At 26.4% G+C, this 23,342-nt stretch overlaps 1 protein-coding gene across 2 annotated transcripts; it reads right to left on the bottom strand.

The window, feature by feature from the left end:
* Positions 1-3,540: 3,540 nt before the first annotated feature.
* Positions 3,541-6,604, bottom strand: LOC108324711 (transcription factor bHLH30-like). 2 transcript variants are annotated; one of them, XM_017557646.2, is made up of 3 exons: positions 6,337-6,604; positions 5,235-6,182; positions 3,541-4,248 (listed from the first exon to the last, which is right to left on the bottom strand). In XM_017557646.2, the coding sequence occupies exons 2-3, from the start codon at positions 5,787-5,789 to the stop codon at positions 3,787-3,789; spliced, it is 1,017 nt and encodes a 338-aa protein (XP_017413135.2). In that variant the 5' UTR covers positions 5,790-6,182; positions 6,337-6,604; the 3' UTR covers positions 3,541-3,786. The 2 variants fall into 2 exon arrangements, with proteins under 2 accessions (XP_017413135.2, XP_017413673.1); XM_017558184.2 differs by having other exon boundaries at positions 5,235-6,604.
* Between the last annotated feature and the right edge of the window lie 16,738 nt (positions 6,605-23,342).

Here is a 23,342-nt window from a genome sequence, read left to right as displayed (position 1 = left end):
AACTAAAAACTAAAAAAGAAAAGAAAACTTCACGAATATCGTCACATCCATCAACGAATGTGGCACATCCGTTAACGTAATACATCCGTTTTAATAAATTTTTTAAAAATATTTTAATTATTACTTAAACAAAAATACATAAATTAAATTAATAATTATTATTTTATTAAATAAAATAAAATTAATTTAAAAATAATTAAGTAATAATTTTAAAAAAATTAAATAATATTTATATATTAATTTAAAATATAATAAATTAAAAAACATAAAACATAAAAAAAAACTTCACGCATGTCCCTTATGTGACACATTCGCTTTAATAAATTTGTTTAAAATATTTTAATTATTATTTAAATAATAATACATAAATTAAATTAATAATAATTATTTTATTAAATAAAATAAAATTAATTTATAAATAATTAAGTAATAACTTTAAAAAAATTAAATAATATTTATATATTAATTTAAAATATAATAAATTAAAAAACTAAAAACTAAAAAGATAAAAGAAATTCACGCCGTTTTAATAAATTTTTTTAAAATATTTATACATAAATTAAATTAATAATAATTAATTTATTAAATAAAATAAAATTATTTTATAAATAATTAAGTAATAATTTTAAAAAAATTAAATAATAATTATATATTAATTTAAAATACAATAAATTAAAAACATAAAAACTAAAAAAAAAAAAAAACCTTAACGGATGTGGCACATCCATTGAAGAATTTTTTCTTCAGCGGATGTGACACATTCATTGAAGAATATTTTCTTTAACGGATGTCGACATCCGTTTAAGAAAAAAGGTAAGAGTGTAGGATATTTTAAAATATAAAGGATAATTTTAGAATTTAAGAAAAATGTGGTGGTGCAGGAAGCAATGTGGGGTGGTGTAGGGAGTAACCCTCCAAATTCTTATATATACTTCATAGTTGGGCTTTATTGATGTCAGACCCAATTTCTTTGAAGTCGGCTTGCTTAGAATGAACTTTCAAAAATGCCCAAAACTGCCTCAGACAGAGAATCCCAAAAACATGGATGCACCGGTTGCTTAATATATCCAAAAATATAACAGAAAAGAAGAATAAAACTTACAATCCATCTAATAGCAAGCATATATATTAATTTTCTTTCGTTATAATGGCTATATGATATCTTTAAATTTTTATTTTCTTAAGTTATTTTTGTTTATATATTTTTAGCCTTTTTTATTCTTACTTTTAAGTCTATTTTATACATTTAGAATTGCCTAATCATCACAATTTCAAAATAGTTTTAATGTAATACATTTTAAAAGTAAAATAATTTCTAAATTAAAATTATCTGATTTCAATAAATTATATTTATTGTTTAAAGCTCTTATTTATATAATACCATTTATAAATATTATTTTTACTTTTAAATTACATAATTTCATGAATGAGCATTAGTAAAAGTTATTAGTTGAAACCCCTTTATTTTAATGAAATTTACATTATAATTGTTTTGATGAATTAATATTTTGTATTAATCATATTTCAAGATGTGCTAATGTAATTGTTTTTATAGTTTTTTGTAGTAAATAACTTTTTGTATATATTTAGAGATTTTAAAAATAAAATATGCACAGAAAACTTCAAAAAGTAGACTTTATGACAAGTTAACCTTTAGAATATAAATAATTTAAAAGGGTTTACAACAAAAGCTCATTTTACATAACACATAGTAAATACAATATGTGTTTGGGTAATAGTTGAATTTTACTTATAATGAATAAGGAAAAATGTCACTTACTATGTCTAATTATCCATCGTATAGTAATTAGTTTACTTGGCTTATGTAAACTGAACTTCTTTTATGCAAATAAAACATCTTTCATATTCTATTAATAACGTTTTTTAGTATTAAAAGCTCGTATTTTTTTAATTTGTGTTATTTATAGATTTAGCCAGTGGATTCAAGATTGCTTAATTTATACTATATCCAGTATATTCATACAATAACATGTAAACATTTATTGAAAGAAATCATTTTAATTAACTGCATATGTAAAACCAAACTTTAGTTGTACACAAATAGAGAAAAATGATCATTTTTACACTTACACTTTATTTTATATCCTTTCAAAATAAGATTTGATATTATAAAGAATAAATAATAAAAAAATAAAAAAGTATAAAGTATGTGATTAAATTAAGATAACCCTACTGGTAAAGGATTTAACATACTGGAAGGAAAATATTTACAACTAATGAATGAATAGTACTTGAAATTTAACAGCAAAGTTAACCTAGTTCATGACATCATTCCCCTCGCCAGCCCCTTTCAATATTACTCTTCAATTCAATTCTTAATATATAAAATAATTTATTTATATTCGAATATGTTTTCTTTTCTTTCTTGCAATTAAAGCTATATTTTGGATTAATACTTCTAATAAACGTAAAAAGTCCCTTTCCAAACTTTAAATTTAAAGATTTTTATGCACGGGATTGTACCATTATTTAAATTTAACCTAATATTTTCAATCATCAAATTATTGGTTTATAAATTTCTATTAATATTAAGATTATAAACTATTAAATCTTAATCTTAATCATCAAGCAGTTAAAAAGCTTACCTCCTAAGAAGAAGTTCAGTTATGAGCAAGCTAAGTTGAATAATGTATATTTTGTCTCTTTGATTTAGTCTCTCTCTACATAAATAGATACATATACATTTCTATATTTTTTAAATTAAGCAATTTCATACTACCTTTAATTTTATCTTTATTTAACATCTTCATATTTTTACTTTTTATGTAAAATATTTAGTTTTTTTTTTCTGAATTTAAGACATCAAATTATTTTAAAATTTGAAATAGAATATATTTAGTAAATTTTGAATGTTTCTAGGAGGTATAAAAAATGTGGAATAATTTATTTCTGATTAAATATGGAATAAAATTTTCCAAGTGCACCAATTTATATCTAACAAATATATTAATAGGTTAAAATAAAAAACTTATAAAAATACTAGTATTTTTTAACTTATTCTTGTTTTAAAAACTAGGTTTGCAAATCTGATATATATGTATATATGCATGCATTATTCAACCATCAACTATGTTTTTGTGTTTGAAATTCATGATATTGTGCCTTCATATTGTTGGACTGAACTAGGAGATTGTAGACATGGTATGATAAATGTCATGGTTAATTTCCAATGATCTTATTAGGGACTTATCACATGTCTATATTACTTCACCAACTTTCCATGGTGACATTTGTAATTATAATGTAATGCACTGGAGAGAGGGCAATGCTTCAAATCAATACAGAAGATTATCCAAGTTTAAGAATATTTTTAATATCTTCTTATAAATACTTCTCTTGTAAATTTAACAAGTTATAAAAATATAATATATAATAAGATCACTCAATGTTCGATTCTCCAGCTATATATGAAGAACTTATTTTTCAGTTAGGAATTAGCAAATAATTTATGTTCTCACAAAAAAAATCTTCACTTCCCCCATATGCTGGATCAAGATGTGTCAAGAAATAAAGCAGAGATTTAAAGAAAAAACCATTCAATATCATTACCTCATTTTTTAACGATGATGATGTTGATGGAGAAGATACATATAGTAATAACATTTTCCGGCACACACTGTTGAAAAGAAAGAAAAGGAAAAGCAAACCACACCCCCAAAAAATATGCAGATCAAAATATGTAAATATATATAACAACTAAGTAGATAATAATGGTAATCATATAGGCCTTTAATTAAATAAAATTTATAAAGACCTCGATCCTTTCTAGGACATTGATATTATATTGGTCCTTTGTCTCTTAATATTTGCTGAAGCAGACTCTTCCCCCACGCTCTTCTCCATCACCGCCTTAAGTGCTTCTTGTATTGAGCTAATGCAGTACTGCTGTTGGTGGTTGTGGTCCTCGCTGCCGCTGCTTGAGTCTTCTTCTTCCCCAGTGATGAACAACACGTTCTTTACACGTCCTCCCAGCGTTGTGATCTCAGCTTTAAGGGTTCTTAGCCTCAATGCTTTCAAGGTCCTGATGAGTTCAGGAAACAGATCTGACCTATCTTCACAGCACAAAGAGGCTTTGATCACAGACCTCCCATCTTCATCAGCTTCGTCCACCACAGTTAACTCATCAGCCTCCGTAGGAACCGGACTCGATTCTGCTATCAATGAGGTTTGACGCTTCAGCTCCTTCACATGCTGAATCACTTCTGCCAGCAATGATGCTTTATCTGTCTACAAGAAAGAACACAACAAAACAAAAAGAAATTATGTTACGGATATGACAATAAAGCACTGAAATTAATTGTACAATATCATGGTGCCAAAACAAATGGTGGGGCTTCGGAGATGTTGTTATGTGAGGTTATGAGGTTGGTAGGTAATGGCGTGATGATTGTGAAATGTAAATAGTGGGTATCTTTGAATGGTGGAAGTGTCATGCAGCATATGATAGAGAAGATGAAATATAGAAAGGGGTATATAGAATAGATAGTGTGTGCGTTTGTGACTGACAAGGGTGCTAGTTTGTCTCTGGCTTTATTCTTTTCATTCTCAAACTGAGTTTGACTGATCAACATCATCCGGCAAGAAATTTCCATGCCAAGCTTTTCCACTGCTAGTTGGTTCCTCTTTATCATGCCAACCAAGCGACATTAACGCTAATACACTTTTCTCTCATCTCTTTTATTACTAGTACTTTTTCTAGCTGTTCCTCGGAACTACCACTCCCATAGAGACTACTCTCCGAACACACATACATAATTAAAGTCATTAGTGTGAAGAAATTAAGCCGAAAAGGAGAAAGTAGAATATCATGAAAACAAATTAAACAACTAACAAAGCCAATCAACTGGTAAAAAAAAAGCAGGCAAAAACAACCCAATAGCATTTTTTGCACCTCATTTTCTAAAAGGTTATGATATTTTGATTTTGTTGTTTTACTTACTATGCCAAAGTAATAAATAGAATCTTGCAAAGATTTACAAACCACTCTTTGAAAAGAAAAAGTCCATAAAGAAAAAACACAATCTTGCACTATTGTTTATACGAACATATGTTCTTATAAGGCGCGAGTGGGAACAACATGAGATTTAGATCTTGAATTTTTGTTGAGATGAATAATTACACATGCACACTTTTTAAGTAATTCACTATTCATGATACGTGAATTCGTTTTAATCAATGAATATTAATCTGGAAAATCAATTAATCAGACTCACTTTGGTTGTGCTAGGCAACAAGCTGCGAAGCTTGGCAAGATGGTTGTTGATTCTCTCTCTGCGCCTCCTTTCGGCTTCACTGTGACTCTTGGATGCTGCAAGGGCCTTGGCCTCCATGATTTCCTGAGCAGTCATCTTAGCCAACTCGGTTTGGAGGCCAAAGGGTGCCGAACCGGGTTGAACCACCGGTCCAAGGGTGTCTGATATGATCCTAAGATGGTCAGAAGATGAACCATCATATGCAAACTGAAGAGAATGACCCCTTCGGTTGAACAAAGTTGCATAGGGTGAAGGTTGGGGAGGGACAAGAAAAGGGTCGTGCTCTCTCACCGTGTTGAAGGGGTGATGAACCTGATTATGAGGAATAGACCAAGGCTGATGCATGATTTGAGAGACTTCACCAGGGTACATGTTGAGCCCTCCTCTTCCTCCTCCACCAAAGATATCATTGTTTTGTTGCTGCATCTGTTGCTGAAGGAGAAGCTGGTCTTGATAAGCCTGGTGGTAGTTATTGATCGCTTGAGAAGAACACTGCCCTTGATCTTCCTGTATCATTTCCCTAGCTACTCTACAGCCGCTGTTGCCTCCTGTTTTATATGGAACTCTATTGAAGGATAATACAAACTCCAAGGCTTTATATATAACAATATTTTGCTGGAGAGGAGAATTAAAAATTAAAAGAAAGAAAGAAAAAAAAATGGAGATTCAAATGTCAGAAGCTGAGGTGGGTTTGTTTTGGTTTTGTATTTGTATGCTCTACTGATTTTTGTTTTGTTTTGTCTGATGTGAGTAAGAAAAAGGAGGTTTGATTTGGAAGAATAAAGAGTTGGGAGAAGTTTGCTTTACACTTGCACAAGGAATAAAAATGAAAAGGGTATTTCAAGGGACAACGTGGGTTGAAAAAAACGGGGGGCCTTTTTTCACACCCGTTACCATCATGAGTATATACTTTGAGATAAAAGACAGAAATGTGGAAAAAGGAAAGAGAATAGTAAGCATGGTGAATGATGTGTACAAATAAAATAAATATAAAAACCAATAATATTATAAAAATTATTGGTAGAAGGAAAAATAAAAGAGAGAGAAAAAGAGAGCTTAATACCCTGTGCTGTGCAGTGTGATTTCTGATTATACAATTGTGGTTTATAATTGTATATGATGCTGGGATGAATGAGTTACTTTGGTTGTTTCTTTCTTTCTCTTGTGGTGGTGGGCGGTGAAAGAAAAGTCCAAATGCTTTGGATTTCTCTTTCTGCCTCAATGTCAAATCTCTTTCACTTAGTAGTGTTTTTCTGCCACAAACCTTTGTGCGGGGCAAGGTTACCATCCTTTTACATTCAACAAAACTTTCCTTTTCCTTCGTGCTTTGTTTCTCTCTTTTTGGTTTCTTTGTTTTTTTTTTCGGTTCTAATCTTGCAGCCTTCTGCGCACCAACACCCTCTATCATATACAGAAACTGTTTAGTGCTGCTACTTCACTTTCCTTTCTTCTTACGGCTCTCTCTATCATACCTATACATGTATGTATGTATGTATGTAACCATCCACACCTATTTATGTCTGTACTTTCCTTTATCATTTTACATAGACATGCTTTTATATTTTCTGAAATTATTAAAGACGCTTTACATACTAAATTTCATTTAATCTTCTTTGTATTATAAATTACCATGAAATTATATTTGTAGGTATGTATGTGAGAGAGAGAAAGAGGTAGAGATAGGGACGGGAAACACAAGCAAAGCGTAGTGAAGGCACACTACACAGATTGTCGACCGACCAACGACCAAAAAGACTGATATTATCATCATGCTTAACCAACCATTCTCTTTATTCCATTAATATTACTTCCAGTGTTGTCTTACTGCTAATTAATTTTGTTCAAGATAACAATTGTAAATTATATTAATTACTCACTCATTAAAATAATTACAAAAAATGAAAGTGAAGAATCTTGAAATGCGTCGTGTGTATATTTTCAAGATTTTTCCTTTTTTAACTCCCGAAATTAGAAGCGATGTCTTATAATTAATAAAGGAAACGACTAATTGACTTAATTGTTTTTTTTTATCAAAAATCGGCAATGAACAAATCATGTCATTAAGATAATGAATAAAGATCAATTTTGTATAACAATATACTGAAGATAATGGTAAATAAATTACAAGTAAACAGATTCAAATTCTAATAAATGTTTTAAAAAAATTTAAGAAATATAATATTTAAATTTTACAATATATTTCAGTCATAATTTTTTTTTATAAAAACTAATATTATATATCAGTGTCCTTAATACACTTATCAATATGCTGTAAAAAGATAGACTCAATACAATTTTTTAATTCATTGAATGTCACAATATTTTAAAAAATCATTTGATGATTCTTTAACTATTTTATTTAGTACAATGGTTAGTAAAAACCATTGTGTATGCCTTTAAAAAAAAATTGCATTACAAATATTTCTTCAACTACTATCAAGGAGATTTTTAAATATGTTTTACACTATTTTCCCCCCCAAAATAATTCAAGGATATATAGACTCCTCTATGTTAAATAAAAACTTAAGATTTAGTTACACCTTAAATCCTTCCAATGTAAATTATGTATGATATTATTTATTGATTTTAAAATTAAACAAAATTAGACCTTCATAATTTTCTATTTCTAGAATATAAATTTCGAGTATTAAACAACTTTTAAATTATAAATTAAGTGAAAATTTACAAAACTTGAAAGATCATAGAAGTAATAAGACTACAGAATGAATATCTATGTTTTCTTAATATGAGGTAAAATTTGATATTAATTTTGGTTTACAAATTTTCAGAAGAATAAAATGAAAAGTTTAATGAAAAATATGAAAGATTAAATCGAATTTATTTAATTAAAAGATAATTTCATAATCATCAACAACATTAAAACTATAAATATTTCGAAGAAAAATGGTAACCAGTGTATTAGAAAAACTGACTAAAAAGTTTAAAAATATTTTCTTAAGATACATAAAATATATTTCTAAAGACTTTTCAAAAACATGCTTATATAGGTTTTAATGATAATTATTTAATTCTTTAATCAGTAAGACGATCTTATATTAAAAAATTAAAACAGATGTACTTGAAAACTTAAAATAAAAAAGATTTTATAAAAGATTTTTTAGCAATTAAATAAATAATTAATAAGTTAATAGTAATAATTTGAATGGGTAGCATTTTCTTTTAATTTAGGGCTTTGGGGTTTTGGCGTTTTCTTTTCCTTGGTACCTCGGTCAAGCCCCCCACGTTCTTCTATACTCTTCCTATGTCCACGCCACCCTTTATGCTTCCCCAAGACCATGTAATCATTGTGTCTTGGAACACACTCTATCCCTCTCTCTCTCTCTCTCTCTCCATATGTGTCTTGGTTTCAGCCATAACCTACACCTTTTCAAACCTGTTTATGACAAAATTAATTAACCCTACTACTACTAATGCTCCATGAACAAAGGATAAATAAGGAAAAACCGATGCCATTTCAAATAATAATGCACTACATTATTATAGAGTAGTGGATCTACGCAATGCCTTCATTTTTACGTGCCATGCTACTATAACTAGTACTATAACTCCAAGACAGCCCAAACTTAAAGTTTAATCCAAACTAAAGATCAGATCATTGTCACTTTTAGCATATATTATTACTAGCATCTCATCATCTTCAAAATCAACCAAGATGAAATTAATCATTCCTAGCTATTAATCATCTTCTCAATTTCAATAAACAACATTTGGTAAAGAAGCACGATTCTTGTTCGAAACGCACATTCTCTCAGAACAAACATAATCCCAAGTCTATAGCCTTGTATAGGAGTATGATATGTCATTTTTCTTTGGTAACCACTTCTTATACTTCTTTGTATTTAATTCAACTTTCATTCTATTTGGTTGACGTAATTGACTTAGAGTCAGGAGACAGCAAATTGCAGCCAATAACTGTGGTTTCTATAGGACAAAATTATTTTGTTTGTTAGCTAAAAAAAAGAAATAATTTTTGTGTATGAAAAGAATGCATAAATATATATCTATATGTCACTTTGAAATGGGTTGGTAAGATATTGTCCACCAGAATGTTAGAACTTGAAAAGGCCACACAACACAGAGGAATAATAGATGTTTCCGTTTACTTTTGACAAGTGGCACAGTTTATCAAGCTCTACATCTTTATCTTCTACTTTCTTAAAAAAAAAAAACTACTTTTTGTAAAAACTAATTTAATTAGTTACCTAAGGAACAAATTGTTTTTAAGCAGTGTTGACTTTTAAAATTAAATGATTTGCAAAATAGTGTATGGTTGTCACTTTCTACATCCTTTTCAATTTTCCGCACATAATAAATAGTACATTAAGGGTGATGAAAATATTAATAGAATTTTTTGGAGGATGAAATTTTTGTGCAATAATATCAAAGAGTACCAACATTTTGTTGCATTGCAAAAAAAGAAGTTGAAATTGATTGGTAGTGGTGCATGGTGTAAAAGAAGCAGCGTGTAGGGTAATTTAGTAGCCCTAGCTTAAAAGGCAAGTCTTAGATCTCTTGCAAAGCCTGCAAGTAAAATACACGATTCCATAAGCAGTTTGGCCATCAAAAGTTAAACAAAAATCATTAAAGTCTATACACATTTCATTTCCCTATTCAACATTATAATTGTCCACGCATAATCACACACCAAAATAAATAAATATATATATATATATTGAATTCTTGAATACTTAAAAAAAATTGAAAATATATTTGTACTAAAAATATAAACCACAACATTGAGAAATATATTTCTATATAAGGTAGAGATAAGAAATATGAATAATTTATAAGAAAAAAAACTCATCAACAATATCAGAACCAACACTTTATGTTTATTTCATGATCAGCTCAGAGAGTATAACGAGTAAAAATTTATAAATTGAAAATTTCTTATATCGAGTTTAATCTACGTAAAAAATTAATAGGATATCCCATATATAAATCATTATTCTTATTTAATAATTTACATTACTATAATGCCTTAAATATATTAATGAAAAAATTAACATATGTTAAAAATCATTATAAGAATTCTTAAATTTAATTCTCCATAGATATATTAAATATTTTTGAAAAAATATTATATATATATGTGTGTGTATGTAAAGTTTTTAGATTTAAAATTTAAATTATCATTATTAAAATTAAATTGTTTAACTGTGATGAAACTGATTGTAATAAAATACTATTATTTTTTTTTTGTAATATAATATATGAATTTTTATTAATAATATACATAATTTTATAAAATTAAAATTATACTTAAAAATATCATAACTCATAGCATATAATAAAAAAATTATAAAATAAAACATATATTTGAGTTTAACAGTGATAAATAAAGTTTAGTATTTATGTCCACTAATTGAATATTTAAACTCATGTGTTTGTTGAAGTGGAGGTTTATTGAATGATCGATGTTGACAAAACACAAGATTCTTTTTTATGATGTTTAGTCTATGTTTTTGTTCAAGTCTTTTCTCTTCATATATGTTGTGAAAGTAGGATAAAAAATGTATAAAGTTTGATTTGTCATTTTATTATTATCTTGAGCATAAAAACTTATTTTTAAAAATTATTTAAAATGATATTTTGTAATTAAAATAAAATGATGATATAATTAATTAAAATGATATTAATTTTTATTATTTTCGTTAAAAATGTATTAGATATGGAGGTTGTTATAATTTTCACTGAACTTTATGTTATCAAGAGACTATCCCATTATCATTATTAGGGGAAATAATTCAGTTTATTTTTAATAAAAATAATAAAAAATCATCATTTTATATTAACAATAATATATATTTTTATATTAATTTATAAAATCTTGAAATTTGTTAACATAAAGACAAGAACTTAATTAAAAAAATATAAAATTTTTGAATACTTAATATAAAAATATTACCTAAATGCTTAAATTTATTAGAAATTTTATTCATAATTAATCTATTTACATGTGTCAAAATTTAAATAAAAAAATATTTTTGTTGTTTATTCTATTTTTAACATCTATTTGTACCATTACATTAAAAGAAAATAGATATTTTCTGCTATCACTTCGAAACGCGTACATATACATGTTGATATGATGCAGATATTTTGAAGAACCCACTGAAGTATATGTAATGTGTTTAATGTTTGTAAGAGAAGTTTAAGTAAATGTGTAACAAGTTTGTTTTATTTTTAAGGTTTAAAATATTATTTTGTTCTTGGTTTTTTTTGTTGAATTTTTTTATTGTAATTTCAGGTTTTTATTTTTTCAATCAAATCCTAATTTTTATTAATTTTTGTTAATTTTGTTTACTTAAGCTCTTTTTTTGTTAATACTTGTTTAAATAGTTAATCGTATGTGAACAGCTGTAAATTCTTGATTTTTTTGCTATTTTTTAATTTATATAATTTTTAAAATTTTTAATTTTAAAAAATTTTGAATTCAGTTTTTATATTTATTATATTTTAATTCAGTTTTAATTTTTTTTAAATAAATAATTTTGTAATTAAACTTTTATATAAATGTTATATTAAAATTTAAAAATATATTTAAACAATATAGTTATTTTTGAAATTATTTTTAAATGAATTGTGATAATTATATTGTAATAATATAACTAGAATTGGTTTAAAAACAATATTAAAAATAAAGTTTGGAGAGTGATAAAATATGATAAGAATAAATTGAAATAATTAGTTTTTTTTATTTATAATACCTTGCAAAATCAATGTGAATTATACTTTTTTTTTCTTCATAAATGGATTATGTTGTGTCTTCCTGTGCATGAAATGATAAATCATGTAAATTAAATATCTAATTAACTCTATATTGATTGAAATTTTGAACATGCAGTAACCTAACATACCAACGTAAAATCAACTTGTTATAAAAAACCAACACGGATTATTAAACAGGTGAGGAAAAAATATGTTATTAATGGAAGAAAAACCAAATTGAATTGTAACTTCGACACAATCTACAAATGAAAATGTTTGATTTTAATAGAAACTAGCGGTCGATTTAGCTAGAGAATTATTAGATCTACAAGGTTACTTCAAAATATCAGTGAAGTAGTGTACTTCCCTCCAAAGTTCAATTTTAATATTTTTGAAATTATTTTTAAATTAATTTTAACTATATATATTTTTAGAATGTAATTATTAGAATTGGTTTAAAAATAATTTCAAAGATACTAACTAATAAAAATATAAATTTTAATAAAAATATATAACATTTAAAAAAAATTAATTTAATTTCAATTTGAAAAGAATAAATAATTTTTCATTTAAAAAAACTGAGATCGAATTGAAAAAATAATAAATATAAAAAATGAATTGAAAAAACTAAAAAATATAAAATAATTATAAAAAGATAAAAAAATGAAAAAAAAAACATAAAAACATATATTATTCAAATATTGTTAACTATTTAAATAACATTAATTCAATTAAATAAAATTAACAAAAATTAAGACTTGATTAAAAAATTAAGATTACACGAAAACCAAAATCAATATAATATTAAATCTATTTTAAATTGAGATGATCGTTTAAAAAACAATTTCACCATGAGAGTTCAAATTTTATACTTCATAGAATTTGGTAAAAAAAAGTGTTAGGATATGCATCATATGTTTTTAAAAAAAAGTTTTATCAATAATAACAGACATTATTTGGTAATTTAAATTTAATGATAGATTATCAATAATTAAAAATTTGTTGATAAAAAAGTCTTTAATAAATTTTACAAACAGTAAAAATTACGAATGAGTTTTTCTCATTTTCATTTTCTCTTAGTTGTGCCTTCACTGTTACCATTATCATCGTCGCGTCAATTGTTGTCACATTTGACTCATCTCCCTCATTGTCTCCCTCCTCCTCTTCTTCCTTTCTCTCGTACTCTTTGTCTTCCTTCTTCACCTCCTTTAATTCTGGTAGTCATTGTCGTCAATTGTTGTCACATCTAACTCATCTCCTTCCTTCTTCTCGCTCTCTCTCTTCATTTCTCTCTTTGTCTTCCTCTTTTACCTCTTATAACTTTGGTAGTCATCATCATTACAATTATGTATGGCTACTGAGTCACTCATACTGTCATCACGTTTCTATTGCCATCCTCATTGCTCCTTCATTGTCACTACTAGCTTTCACCTCTCGACTTCTTATTCTTTTCCCCTATCTTCCTTAATATATAAATAAATTTCATCAAAATTGATGAAAATTTTGTTGTTCAATTTCAACAAATTATCAAAAATAAAAATTATAATTTATTAACAAAACATATAGGTTAAATAGATAATGATAAATTTGTATGTTAATAATACAAAACAAACTTATCTAACAAATTTTATCAATCAATCTTTTTGTTAATAATTTTAATTTTAAAATTCATTGGTAAAATTTATAAATAAATTTGAATTTATCAACAAATTCATTTCTAATCATAATTACTTGAAATTAAGAACTAATACTTTATAACTCAATCGAAATTGAAATTTCAATGAAGTGCAGTAATCTTCCTATATTTTTAACTTTTTTGTTTAAATAAGAGAGCACCGGCCAAACATTAATTTAAGCATTATTCTCCCTTCTTAACCTTTTGCCCATATGACATAATTAACCCTGGTTCAGAAGAACATTACTGTGGAAGTAACACAAGGTAGATGAAACATGACATTTTAATTGCAAGTACACACAAGCACATTACTATGTCTCCTCTCAGGCATCCTTTCACTATTTCTTTAGGGAAAGAGGCTTATCTTTTTTCTAAATTAGGTCAGTCACTAGGCACTGTTTTCTTTTCTTTCTGCAAGTTACTATTAATATGCTTCAGCATGGAAGCTCTCTTTTAAGCTTTTTATTATTATTATTTCGCTTAATTATATAATGTTTTTGCTGTAGGAGATGGAAGCTTAGAGAGAAAGGGTACTTGTTTTCTAGAGCACTTTTGTGGTCATCACACGCATGTCTGCTAGGGTCCCATTCTTCTTAGCTTTTTATGTTCCATCCTTTTATAATAATTAAATATACCTTTTTATATGTACATGCTTTTTATTCTTCGATAGTTTTGAATACAGTCTTAAGAATTAATTTTAGAATGAAGAACCCTATTCAAACATTTGATGATAGCTGCACCACCACTACCAATTCCATAACCCACGAGAAGCTCCTTTGAGTGGAGTTTATGATGACATCAGTCCCACCCTGTCATGACGTGTGCTCTTTCAATCTTAGTGCCTATGCCTTCTTTACTTATTCTGCTCTCCAGCAGACTCTGCCTTTTCATTCAACACAACATTCATGCATTTTTATTCAAATAAAAACATTTATAAGTATTGGAAAATTTAAATCTATAATCTTAATTTTATATTAAGTAAAAAACAGAATATCATATAAAAAAGAAGAAGATTCATACATATATTGTTTAAAAGAAGTAATCAAATTTTTTATGTGTGCATTGAAAGATTTATCACTAAGAAGTTTCTCCATAAAAGGGATAGAAAAAGTTCTGAAGTTTATTATTTGCAATATAAATATATATGGGTTGTCAGACAGGTGGATTGCAGTGAGATATAGAAATTATCAGGTTGTTTGATTCTACTCTCATTTGATTTTTCATATAATTTAAAAATTCTTACAAAAACGTTAAATAGCACATAGTTGGTACTCGAGCAATGAGAGCACTTACTTTCATGTTTTAATCAGTGTGTATCGTTTTGAGAGGCAGCATTGGATGGAGATTTCTTTGATTTCTCGTTACGTGAAAATCTCCATCTTACCAAATGATGATTAGAGTTGCTTGATTACAATTAAAAAAAACATAAAAATTAGGGTGTGAGCAACATTTTGACATACCCGTATCATATATAAAATTTTAGATTTCTTTCTTTTTTATTTTATTTTGGTTGGTAACAATTTTAATTGCTTATTAATAAGAAATTTAGGTAGTGAGCCAGCATTAAGCGTGTATTTATGATTATGGCTTGTTCGATGTGATCGTATCATGTTTATTTAGTTTATCAAGTACATTGTTACATAATCTCACTTCAGATCGATTAATTCAGCGTGAGCTATCTTCGTTGAGCACAAAACCAGTAATGATGTTAAAGAAACTTTACTAAGATACTTTTCTTCCTTTCCCAAAAAATATTGGTATGATCATGACCATGTGGCAAGTTTGAGCAGTGCCACTTATATCATTCCTACACCCATAATTAGCTACTATTGTGCAAGTGTTTTGTACTTGAGTTTAATAAATTTTCTTTTATTAAACATATATTACATTAATGGAAATTATTTTATTGGCGGACATGTTTTATCTATTATCATTTGTGTAATGCTTATGAGCTGAAATTTAAATATTTTATATTACTAAATTATGGTTTAGATGACTGATAAGCTAATTGCAATGGAAAATGAGGTGGCACTTACGTACCACAATTGAGCTTTATATATAGGATTTTTTTTTCTCATTCAGATAAACATGGACATGTCCTTCATGTCATGTGATAATATAAAATTATTTGTTAGAAATTTAAATGTGAGTTTAAGTTTTATATTGAACAAAAATAAAAAAAAGTAAAATATTATATAAAAATGAAAAAATTATATTAATTTATTATCTTAAGATTTTTAGTAAAAACCTTGTATATTTGCTCTTATCTCATTGGTATTCGATTAAAACAAATTTATGCAAGAAATATAATTTCTTAATCAAATCGGGTTATCTGTCTTCGTTTGCGTTTCGTACATATCAATAGATACGTAACCTTATAATAGTAGTATACTGGTTTGTGGTGGAATGTTCAATGGGTAGTTTAAATATTATCTGCCACCAACCACGCACAAAGGAAAAAGAGGATAAAAGGTACCACTTGATATGTTTATGACAAAGTATTAACATGACTAAATAAATATGTACGAGCCAGATTATAACCCTGAAATAAAAAAAACAAAAAAAAAACACTACTCCTCGTTCACATTAGAAAAGAGGAATGCGTGTTAAGAATAATGATTGTATAGAATTTTTTATAAATAAATTTTTTTAATATTGATTATTTTTAGTATTTCTATCTTCTCACATTGTATAATTTATTATTATTATTATGTACTTTTTCACTTTCTTTAAGTGTTATGTCTCACTGTCATGTAGAGATTTGGTAAAATGGGAAGATGAAATTGAGATTTACCGAAACAAAATTAACATCGATTCTTAATTATAATTAAGGATTACGTTGAATAATGGCTCATTGACAGGTAGCTGCGATTAATCGATTTGATTTGATGAGAACGCAATCCACTCCAGTATAACTGATCTAGTCCAAATGTTTCTTTCTTTGGTTTTGCTTGTGAGCTACAACTAATTATTATTATATATAATTGATGTTGAAGAAATAATTAAGCAAAATAGTAATGATCAGTGTAAGTGGAGCTTCAAAGCCATGCTTGTTTTTCTAAGATGCATGTGTTACACTCATATATCTTAGTGCCGGTCAATTCAAATTTGCTTCCTTGAATCCTCAACTAGCCTGTTCTTGTAAGAGAGTTGAAACTGTAATAACCTGCATCATTCTCATTCTCTCAACAGATAAGACTTTGAATTTTTCTCTCAAGAACATTTTATTGACTCTTAACGTACAGATTAAATAACTTTAACACACAGAAGTTAATGAAACCCACCAACTCTAGCTAGATAGTACTGTTATATATATATATATATATTCCTGAACTGATGAATATAATCTTGACCATTGTTCATCACGTAGCAAGAAAGTAAATATTAGGCATTATTGGATGTTCAGTTTGGTTTGGTTTCAATATATAGCAATCGAGGATTCCATTGAAGATGCACGTGGTCCCAATGAAACAACTAATGTCCATATCTTATACATTCAACATATCCTAGTGTTTTTGTGTGTGTGTCTGCCATAAGACTCAAGCTTTTATACAATCAAACAAGCACTTGAAAGTTGTGTGTATATACATATATGTAAATGCTATATAACGTTTGTTCTCTTTTTACGTAAGGTGTAGTATCGCCTTGAATCAAGATGCTTCTATTTGTTCATACATGCATATCTTTGATATATGAATAAAAAAACCTGCAACTTGTTTTCTATTTCCTCTTTTTCTTGGACTCAATCGGACCCATATTGAGTCAACACTTCAGTAAATCTTGTTACACTGTTTAATAAATTAAGTAATGTATAAGAAAATAATATTATATAGGGTGAAGTAGCCGCAATCATTTCCTAGTAGAGAGTATAATTGCCCCCACAAGTAAGTTTTCATGAAGATGGATTCACTATATGAATGAAAGCCATATATCTAAAAATTTATGAAGAAAATCAATGTGCATTGAATCTTTCCACTCGGGAATTTCCCACATTTGCAAGATGGAGCCGAATGCTTCTCCTTTTAGATACTACTGTATATGACACTGTCGTAGGTCATACCAGATCAAAATACTTATATAGAGATTATGGTATCCCAATCTACTTAAATTTGTAGAAACTCCATAGACTCAACTCCTATAGAATTGAGTAGTAAATCGAAAGAATCTCCTTCACATGAAAAAAAAATAAAAGTTAATTATATCATATGATTAAACATTTCATTATCATATTTGATCAAAATAGTAGATACTAATTTTATTATTTTAAAATAATTATGTTTTGTAATATACAACTATCATATAAGTTCAAACCAGACTAAGTAAACAGTTTTATAAAATTACAAAATATAAAGTTTTAAGAGGATAAATTAAATAATTAACTAAAAAAAATTAAGTTTATGTTTTTAATCCTTTAATGATGTAATTTCCAAGATTATTATATTCATAACCATGATACTCTTCTTTAAATAAAGTTTGTATCATCAACATTAACATAAAAATTTATATTCAGAAGATCAAATTTAGAGTTGGATTAAATAAACATGGTCCAACTAAGTCGATATTATAATAAGGAGAATTTGAATCGATCCTACATTTGAACATTTTAAATTTTCCACAACTAATCATGAAATAAACAAAAGTTAAAAAAACAAAAATAATACTAAGGGTGAACTCAATTGAACATAACTAAGAAAAAAAAAACTCTAAAATGCATAACAAAACCAAAACAAATAAAAAATAATAGCAAATCTTACAATTGGATAAGTAATGAAGTGAAAAAATGAAGTTTCCACGACTGACCGTGAAATAGAAAAGAGTTAAACAAGTTAAAACCAAGGATAAACTGAAATGAACAAAACTAAGAAAAAATCTTTAAAAACATAACAAAACCAAAAAAAAAAAAGAAAAAAAAAAGAACAAATATTATAAATGGAAAAGTAATGAAATGACAAAATAAAGAAAATGAAAGCTTACCTTTTCAAAAATATGTAAGGCAATGACTACTAAAGATGATGTGATGCAACAAAAACTAGCAAAGAGTTGGGATAATAGTGATCTGAGAAGATAAATCGACGTTGCACTGTAAAATAGTGATTATTGGTGAACACATGATAAAAACATGTAAAGGAGATTACAACTTTGTTGAATACTTGTTGTATTTCACTATCAACCCAAACAAAATGATATCAAAATATTGATTTTTTTTAAATGCTACGTTTCAAACATGACACATGTTCCTTTTGTTCCAACTGACATGACTTATTTACCCAAACTTAAATTTATGGTCTATTTCAAATTTATTAAATGTAGTTTGAGTCTAATTTAAGTCTACCAAAAAAATAGATTTATAATTCACCTTCTATCAAGGAATAAACTCATAAATTCAAATTTATAAATTGGTGATAGAATTTAATAATCATATACAAGAATGAGTAAGTATGTTGTTATATCCTTTACACTATTATTTTTTGCATAATTGTGTTGAAGTATAATTTTCAATAAAAATAAGTCCTTTCGTAAATTATAAATTATAGAATATATGATACGTAAGAGGAGAAAGATAAAAAAAGAAAGCATAGATTTATATTAAATAAAGGTGTATAAAAAAAAGTGTTGATGTAGATAAATTATGAATAAAGATTCTTTTTTATTGATTTTTAAAATATTTTTTTGTTATTTAGTTTTTATTATATCATATTAATTTTGTTTTAATAATAAATAATCACAAGAAGATTTAAAACTCATGTTTTTTTCCACTTAATTATATTTGAAAAAGAAATTATTTTGAAATTTCTTTATCTCCACTTGAAAGTTCGAACTTCTATTAAAAGAAATAATTTTTATAAATTGAATTTCTCTTAAGTTAAAAAATCTTAGTAGGTTTAGTGGGATTTTTTAATGATAGTTGTATCGTTCTATCAACTTTAGAATGAATAGTCTAAACGGTCAATCACTTCACAAACATAACTACAGTGATTATCTCGAAATCGAATGACAATAATCTACAGATCGAACAGTCACCTTTCATAACGATTAAAATCATTAACTTAAAATAAAATATGATTAGTATCAATTGGGTTATGATTAGTTCCTAACCTAAAACTCATATTGAAATATAAAATATATGTTTAAAGTAAAAAAGTCCGTGATAATATTTATGCATTAATGGCTAGAACATTTGAATCTTTACTTTGAGACAATAATATCTTCTATCAATAACCTCTCAGTTTAACGGAATAGACTTATAAAACAAAGAGTAACAAAAACAAACATTTGAACTTTCAGATAAAACAATCAGTCGTTAATTTTGACTCTATAACCGAAACAATAAATTTTATAAATATTATTAAGAAATTATTAGACCATATGTTAGTTGTACGTCCAAAATTTTTTAATGATTTTTAGATTTCATATTTAACAAATATGTTAAAAAAATCTAATTATTGTATTACTCTTGAATTTATCATATTTAATATATAGTAATTTTGATGGTTTCAATTTCTTTGTTCCATGTTTACAAAATATCATGCTAAAATAATTATATGTAGATACTAAGAGTACGTGTGAGTTTTCGATAAGTTTTTTCAAATTTTCACATAAGTCTTTTCAAACTTTTAAATAATTTCGTGTTAGGCCTGATTATAAATTTTGATATCTTAATGACACTTCAAAATTTATTAAACATTTATTATTATATAAAAAACTATTAAAAAATAAAAATAAAATAAAAGAACACATATAATTCAAATTTCACTCAGCAGAAGTTTGAATGAAAACTGTCATTCAAAATATTGGAATGAAAAAAAATTGTATTTTTAAAGTAAATTATTTTATCTTTAATTAACTTGTATACAATATTAAAAATCTATAGCTAAATTAAAAATTTTACATTAAGTAAAAAAAATATATATTTTAAGATGTAAAAAAGACCCACAAACAAAGTTTCTATCAAAAGTTATATCATCTCTTATAAGAATTTGATTTATATCTTATTTTTTTTCAAGTCTATTTTTGTAGAAAAGAAAAACCAACTTCATATTAAAGTTATTGATAGAGTTGTCAAAACGGACCATCCGGCCCGACCTAGTCTGGTCCACCACGGATTGGTAAGTTAGTGAGTCAATCCAACCGAGCTCATTTATTAGCGAGTCAGAAAAATTCGAACCCTATCCGACCCACCACGGTTTGATGGGTAAACAGGTTGACTCACTGTCTTACTTAATTACAAATTTTTTCAAATAAATTTTTTTTACAAACTTTCTATAATTCAAATCTAAACAAATCTCACTCCCGGGTGTTTAATTAATTTTGAAAATAAAAAATTTAAATAATTTTTTTAAGCAAAAGAAATAATATATATTTTTTTATAAAATTAAATTTTAATAAAAATAAAATTAGGTAGGTGGGTTGGTGGATCAACCCGGCTCACCACGGGTTCAATCTGTATGAGCCGAGTTTAAATCTGACCCACATAAAAGAAATACAATTTTTTAAAACTCAATCCGACTCAAACCCGTAATTGGTCGAGTTGACATGGGGATTATGACCATTTTGACAACTCTAATTGTTGACTTGTTGTTTGGTAGTATGTTAAAGAGAGAGAGAAAAAAATTGAAAAAACTAACCCATGAGAGTCGCCAATTTATTGGTGATATTTTGTTAGCAATTTAAGCATACTGCATATTGTCAAAGAGAGCTGATGTGAAATAATTTTGGGAAAGTTTTCCTCATTCTTTGATCCATTAGCATGACCTCATGTCCCATAACTCAAAAGATTCAATTATGTTCTAGTGTTAAGCTTAAACAAATAGTTTTCACCGTTCCTAATTATACTTAGGATACAATAATTTGACTTTGACTATGATTATTATTTACAAAGTCAACCCTTTTGTAATAATTATGACAATGGATTAAAGTTAAATCCTTTTTAAAAATCGATAGTGTTCAGCAGTAACATTTTTACTTTTCATTTTCAAAATTTTAAAATATGAATTGAAGTGAGAGATTCTAATACATCATAAATTGCTGAAATTTAATGTTAATTTTGACTTATGAAACCTCATCCTTCTGCTTCTTTTATACTAAATGTACTTTTTTAAATGCTATTTTAATTTTTTTAAACTTATTTATGTATATTAAGAAAGTTTGTTAATCTATTAAGTAACATTGAATTTGTCAATTATATTGTTTAAAATTACCTTTAAAGTTATTGAGACTCATCATCTCCTATTGAATCTGTAGATATTTATTTTCCCAAATTCTAAGAAATAGACAATCAAGTAATCATATTATTTATAGCACTTGTGGTAAATTATTTAAAGATATTTTGGTCAAAAAAAATAGAAAAGATTTAAATATTTTTTTAGAAACAGATTTTAAAAAATTATGTATCAGGACAGAGGCAATAAGAATAACAATTATATCTCTATAATATCTATGTAAACTTTTATAGCAAATATTTATTAGTCAAATCACCTAGTGGAAACATTAATTATAGTGAAAGAACAACACTAAAAAATATTTAAAGAACTAATTTTAGGTTTTGTGGTTCTAAATCAAGAATTTAGAAGTTTCTACCGATTTTAACTGTAAGAAAAAAGTTACTTTAAAATGAAATAACTATTTACTATCTACCAACTTTATTTCCAGGATAAGTATTGCCAACGTTTCAAAACTAACAAAAAGTCAGAATTCTGTTTCGGCTAAAATATCTTTTGATTGTTTTTATTAAAAAAATTCATTAATTTTATATGGTAACTTATTCTTTTAAAATATCAAATAAAAGTGATAAAAAGTATTATTAAAATAATCTTAAATATATGCTAACATTATATTAACAGAATAATTTTTTGACAGCTTGTCCTGATAAATTTGTTGGCTATCTGATTAATAATTTTATAGATAAATTCCCAACACACAAGCTTTACAATTTTTTTGGTTAACTTCACATTATGTCAATTGTCTTCTTGTGGTTCCAGCTTAGTTATGTGTTAAGTTTTCTAACGTAAAATTGTGTTATTTTTATTCTTGTGAAATGCGATACATTTTTTAGAGCATAATTTAATATCTGTTAATTGAAACATATTTATAATATATAAAAAATGGTTAACTTTATAAATAATAATAAAACTATAATCAAAATAATAAAAAACAGCATAAAATTGTACATATTAATTTGAATTTTTATTATTCTTTTTAGAATAATTTAATGTAATATAATGTGTTGAGTTTAAAACAGATTAAACAAATAAATGAATTGTGTGAAAAAATAATCATACGTTAAAACAATATTTTTTTATAACAAATAATTCAACTTTCTAAATAAATTTAATTGTTAAAAATGATATTCAAAGTAATAGTCATTAAAAATGTCTATGGCAAAACTCTAAAGAAGGATCTTAACCATAATTAGTCTTTGGATTAGTTTTGGGCTCACATTTTCTGTATGGAAGCTTATAGTGCTTTTATGTTATTTTACTTTTCTCTCTCTTCTTCTATTGTATATATATATACACGTTGCTCATTCAATAAAGAATATATCGTGCAATATGTTTTTTGCCTGCATTACGTATCATCCCATTATGATATTTCTGTTATTTGTCATGGTATCCAGAGCCTAACAGTCTTCTTCTTCTCCATCACCCTTCTTTGCTTCTGCTGCC

Source organism: Vigna angularis, chromosome 3, assembly GCF_016808095.1.
Source record: "Vigna angularis cultivar LongXiaoDou No.4 chromosome 3, ASM1680809v1, whole genome shotgun sequence".
NCBI lineage: Eukaryota > Viridiplantae > Streptophyta > Magnoliopsida > Fabales > Fabaceae > Vigna > Vigna angularis.
This window is presented reverse-complemented; position numbering and strand designations above follow the sequence as displayed.

Excerpts from the sequence above, each read along its gene's own strand:
- LOC108324711 (XM_017558184.2), bottom strand. The coding sequence starts at position 5,789 with ATGATACAGGAAGATCAAGGGCAGTGTTCTTCTCAAGCGATCAATAAC. Across the intron at positions 4,249-5,234 it reads TGTTGCCTAGCACAACCAAA|ACAGATAAAGCATCATTGCT; the intron begins GTGAGTCTGATT and ends TCTTTCTTGTAG.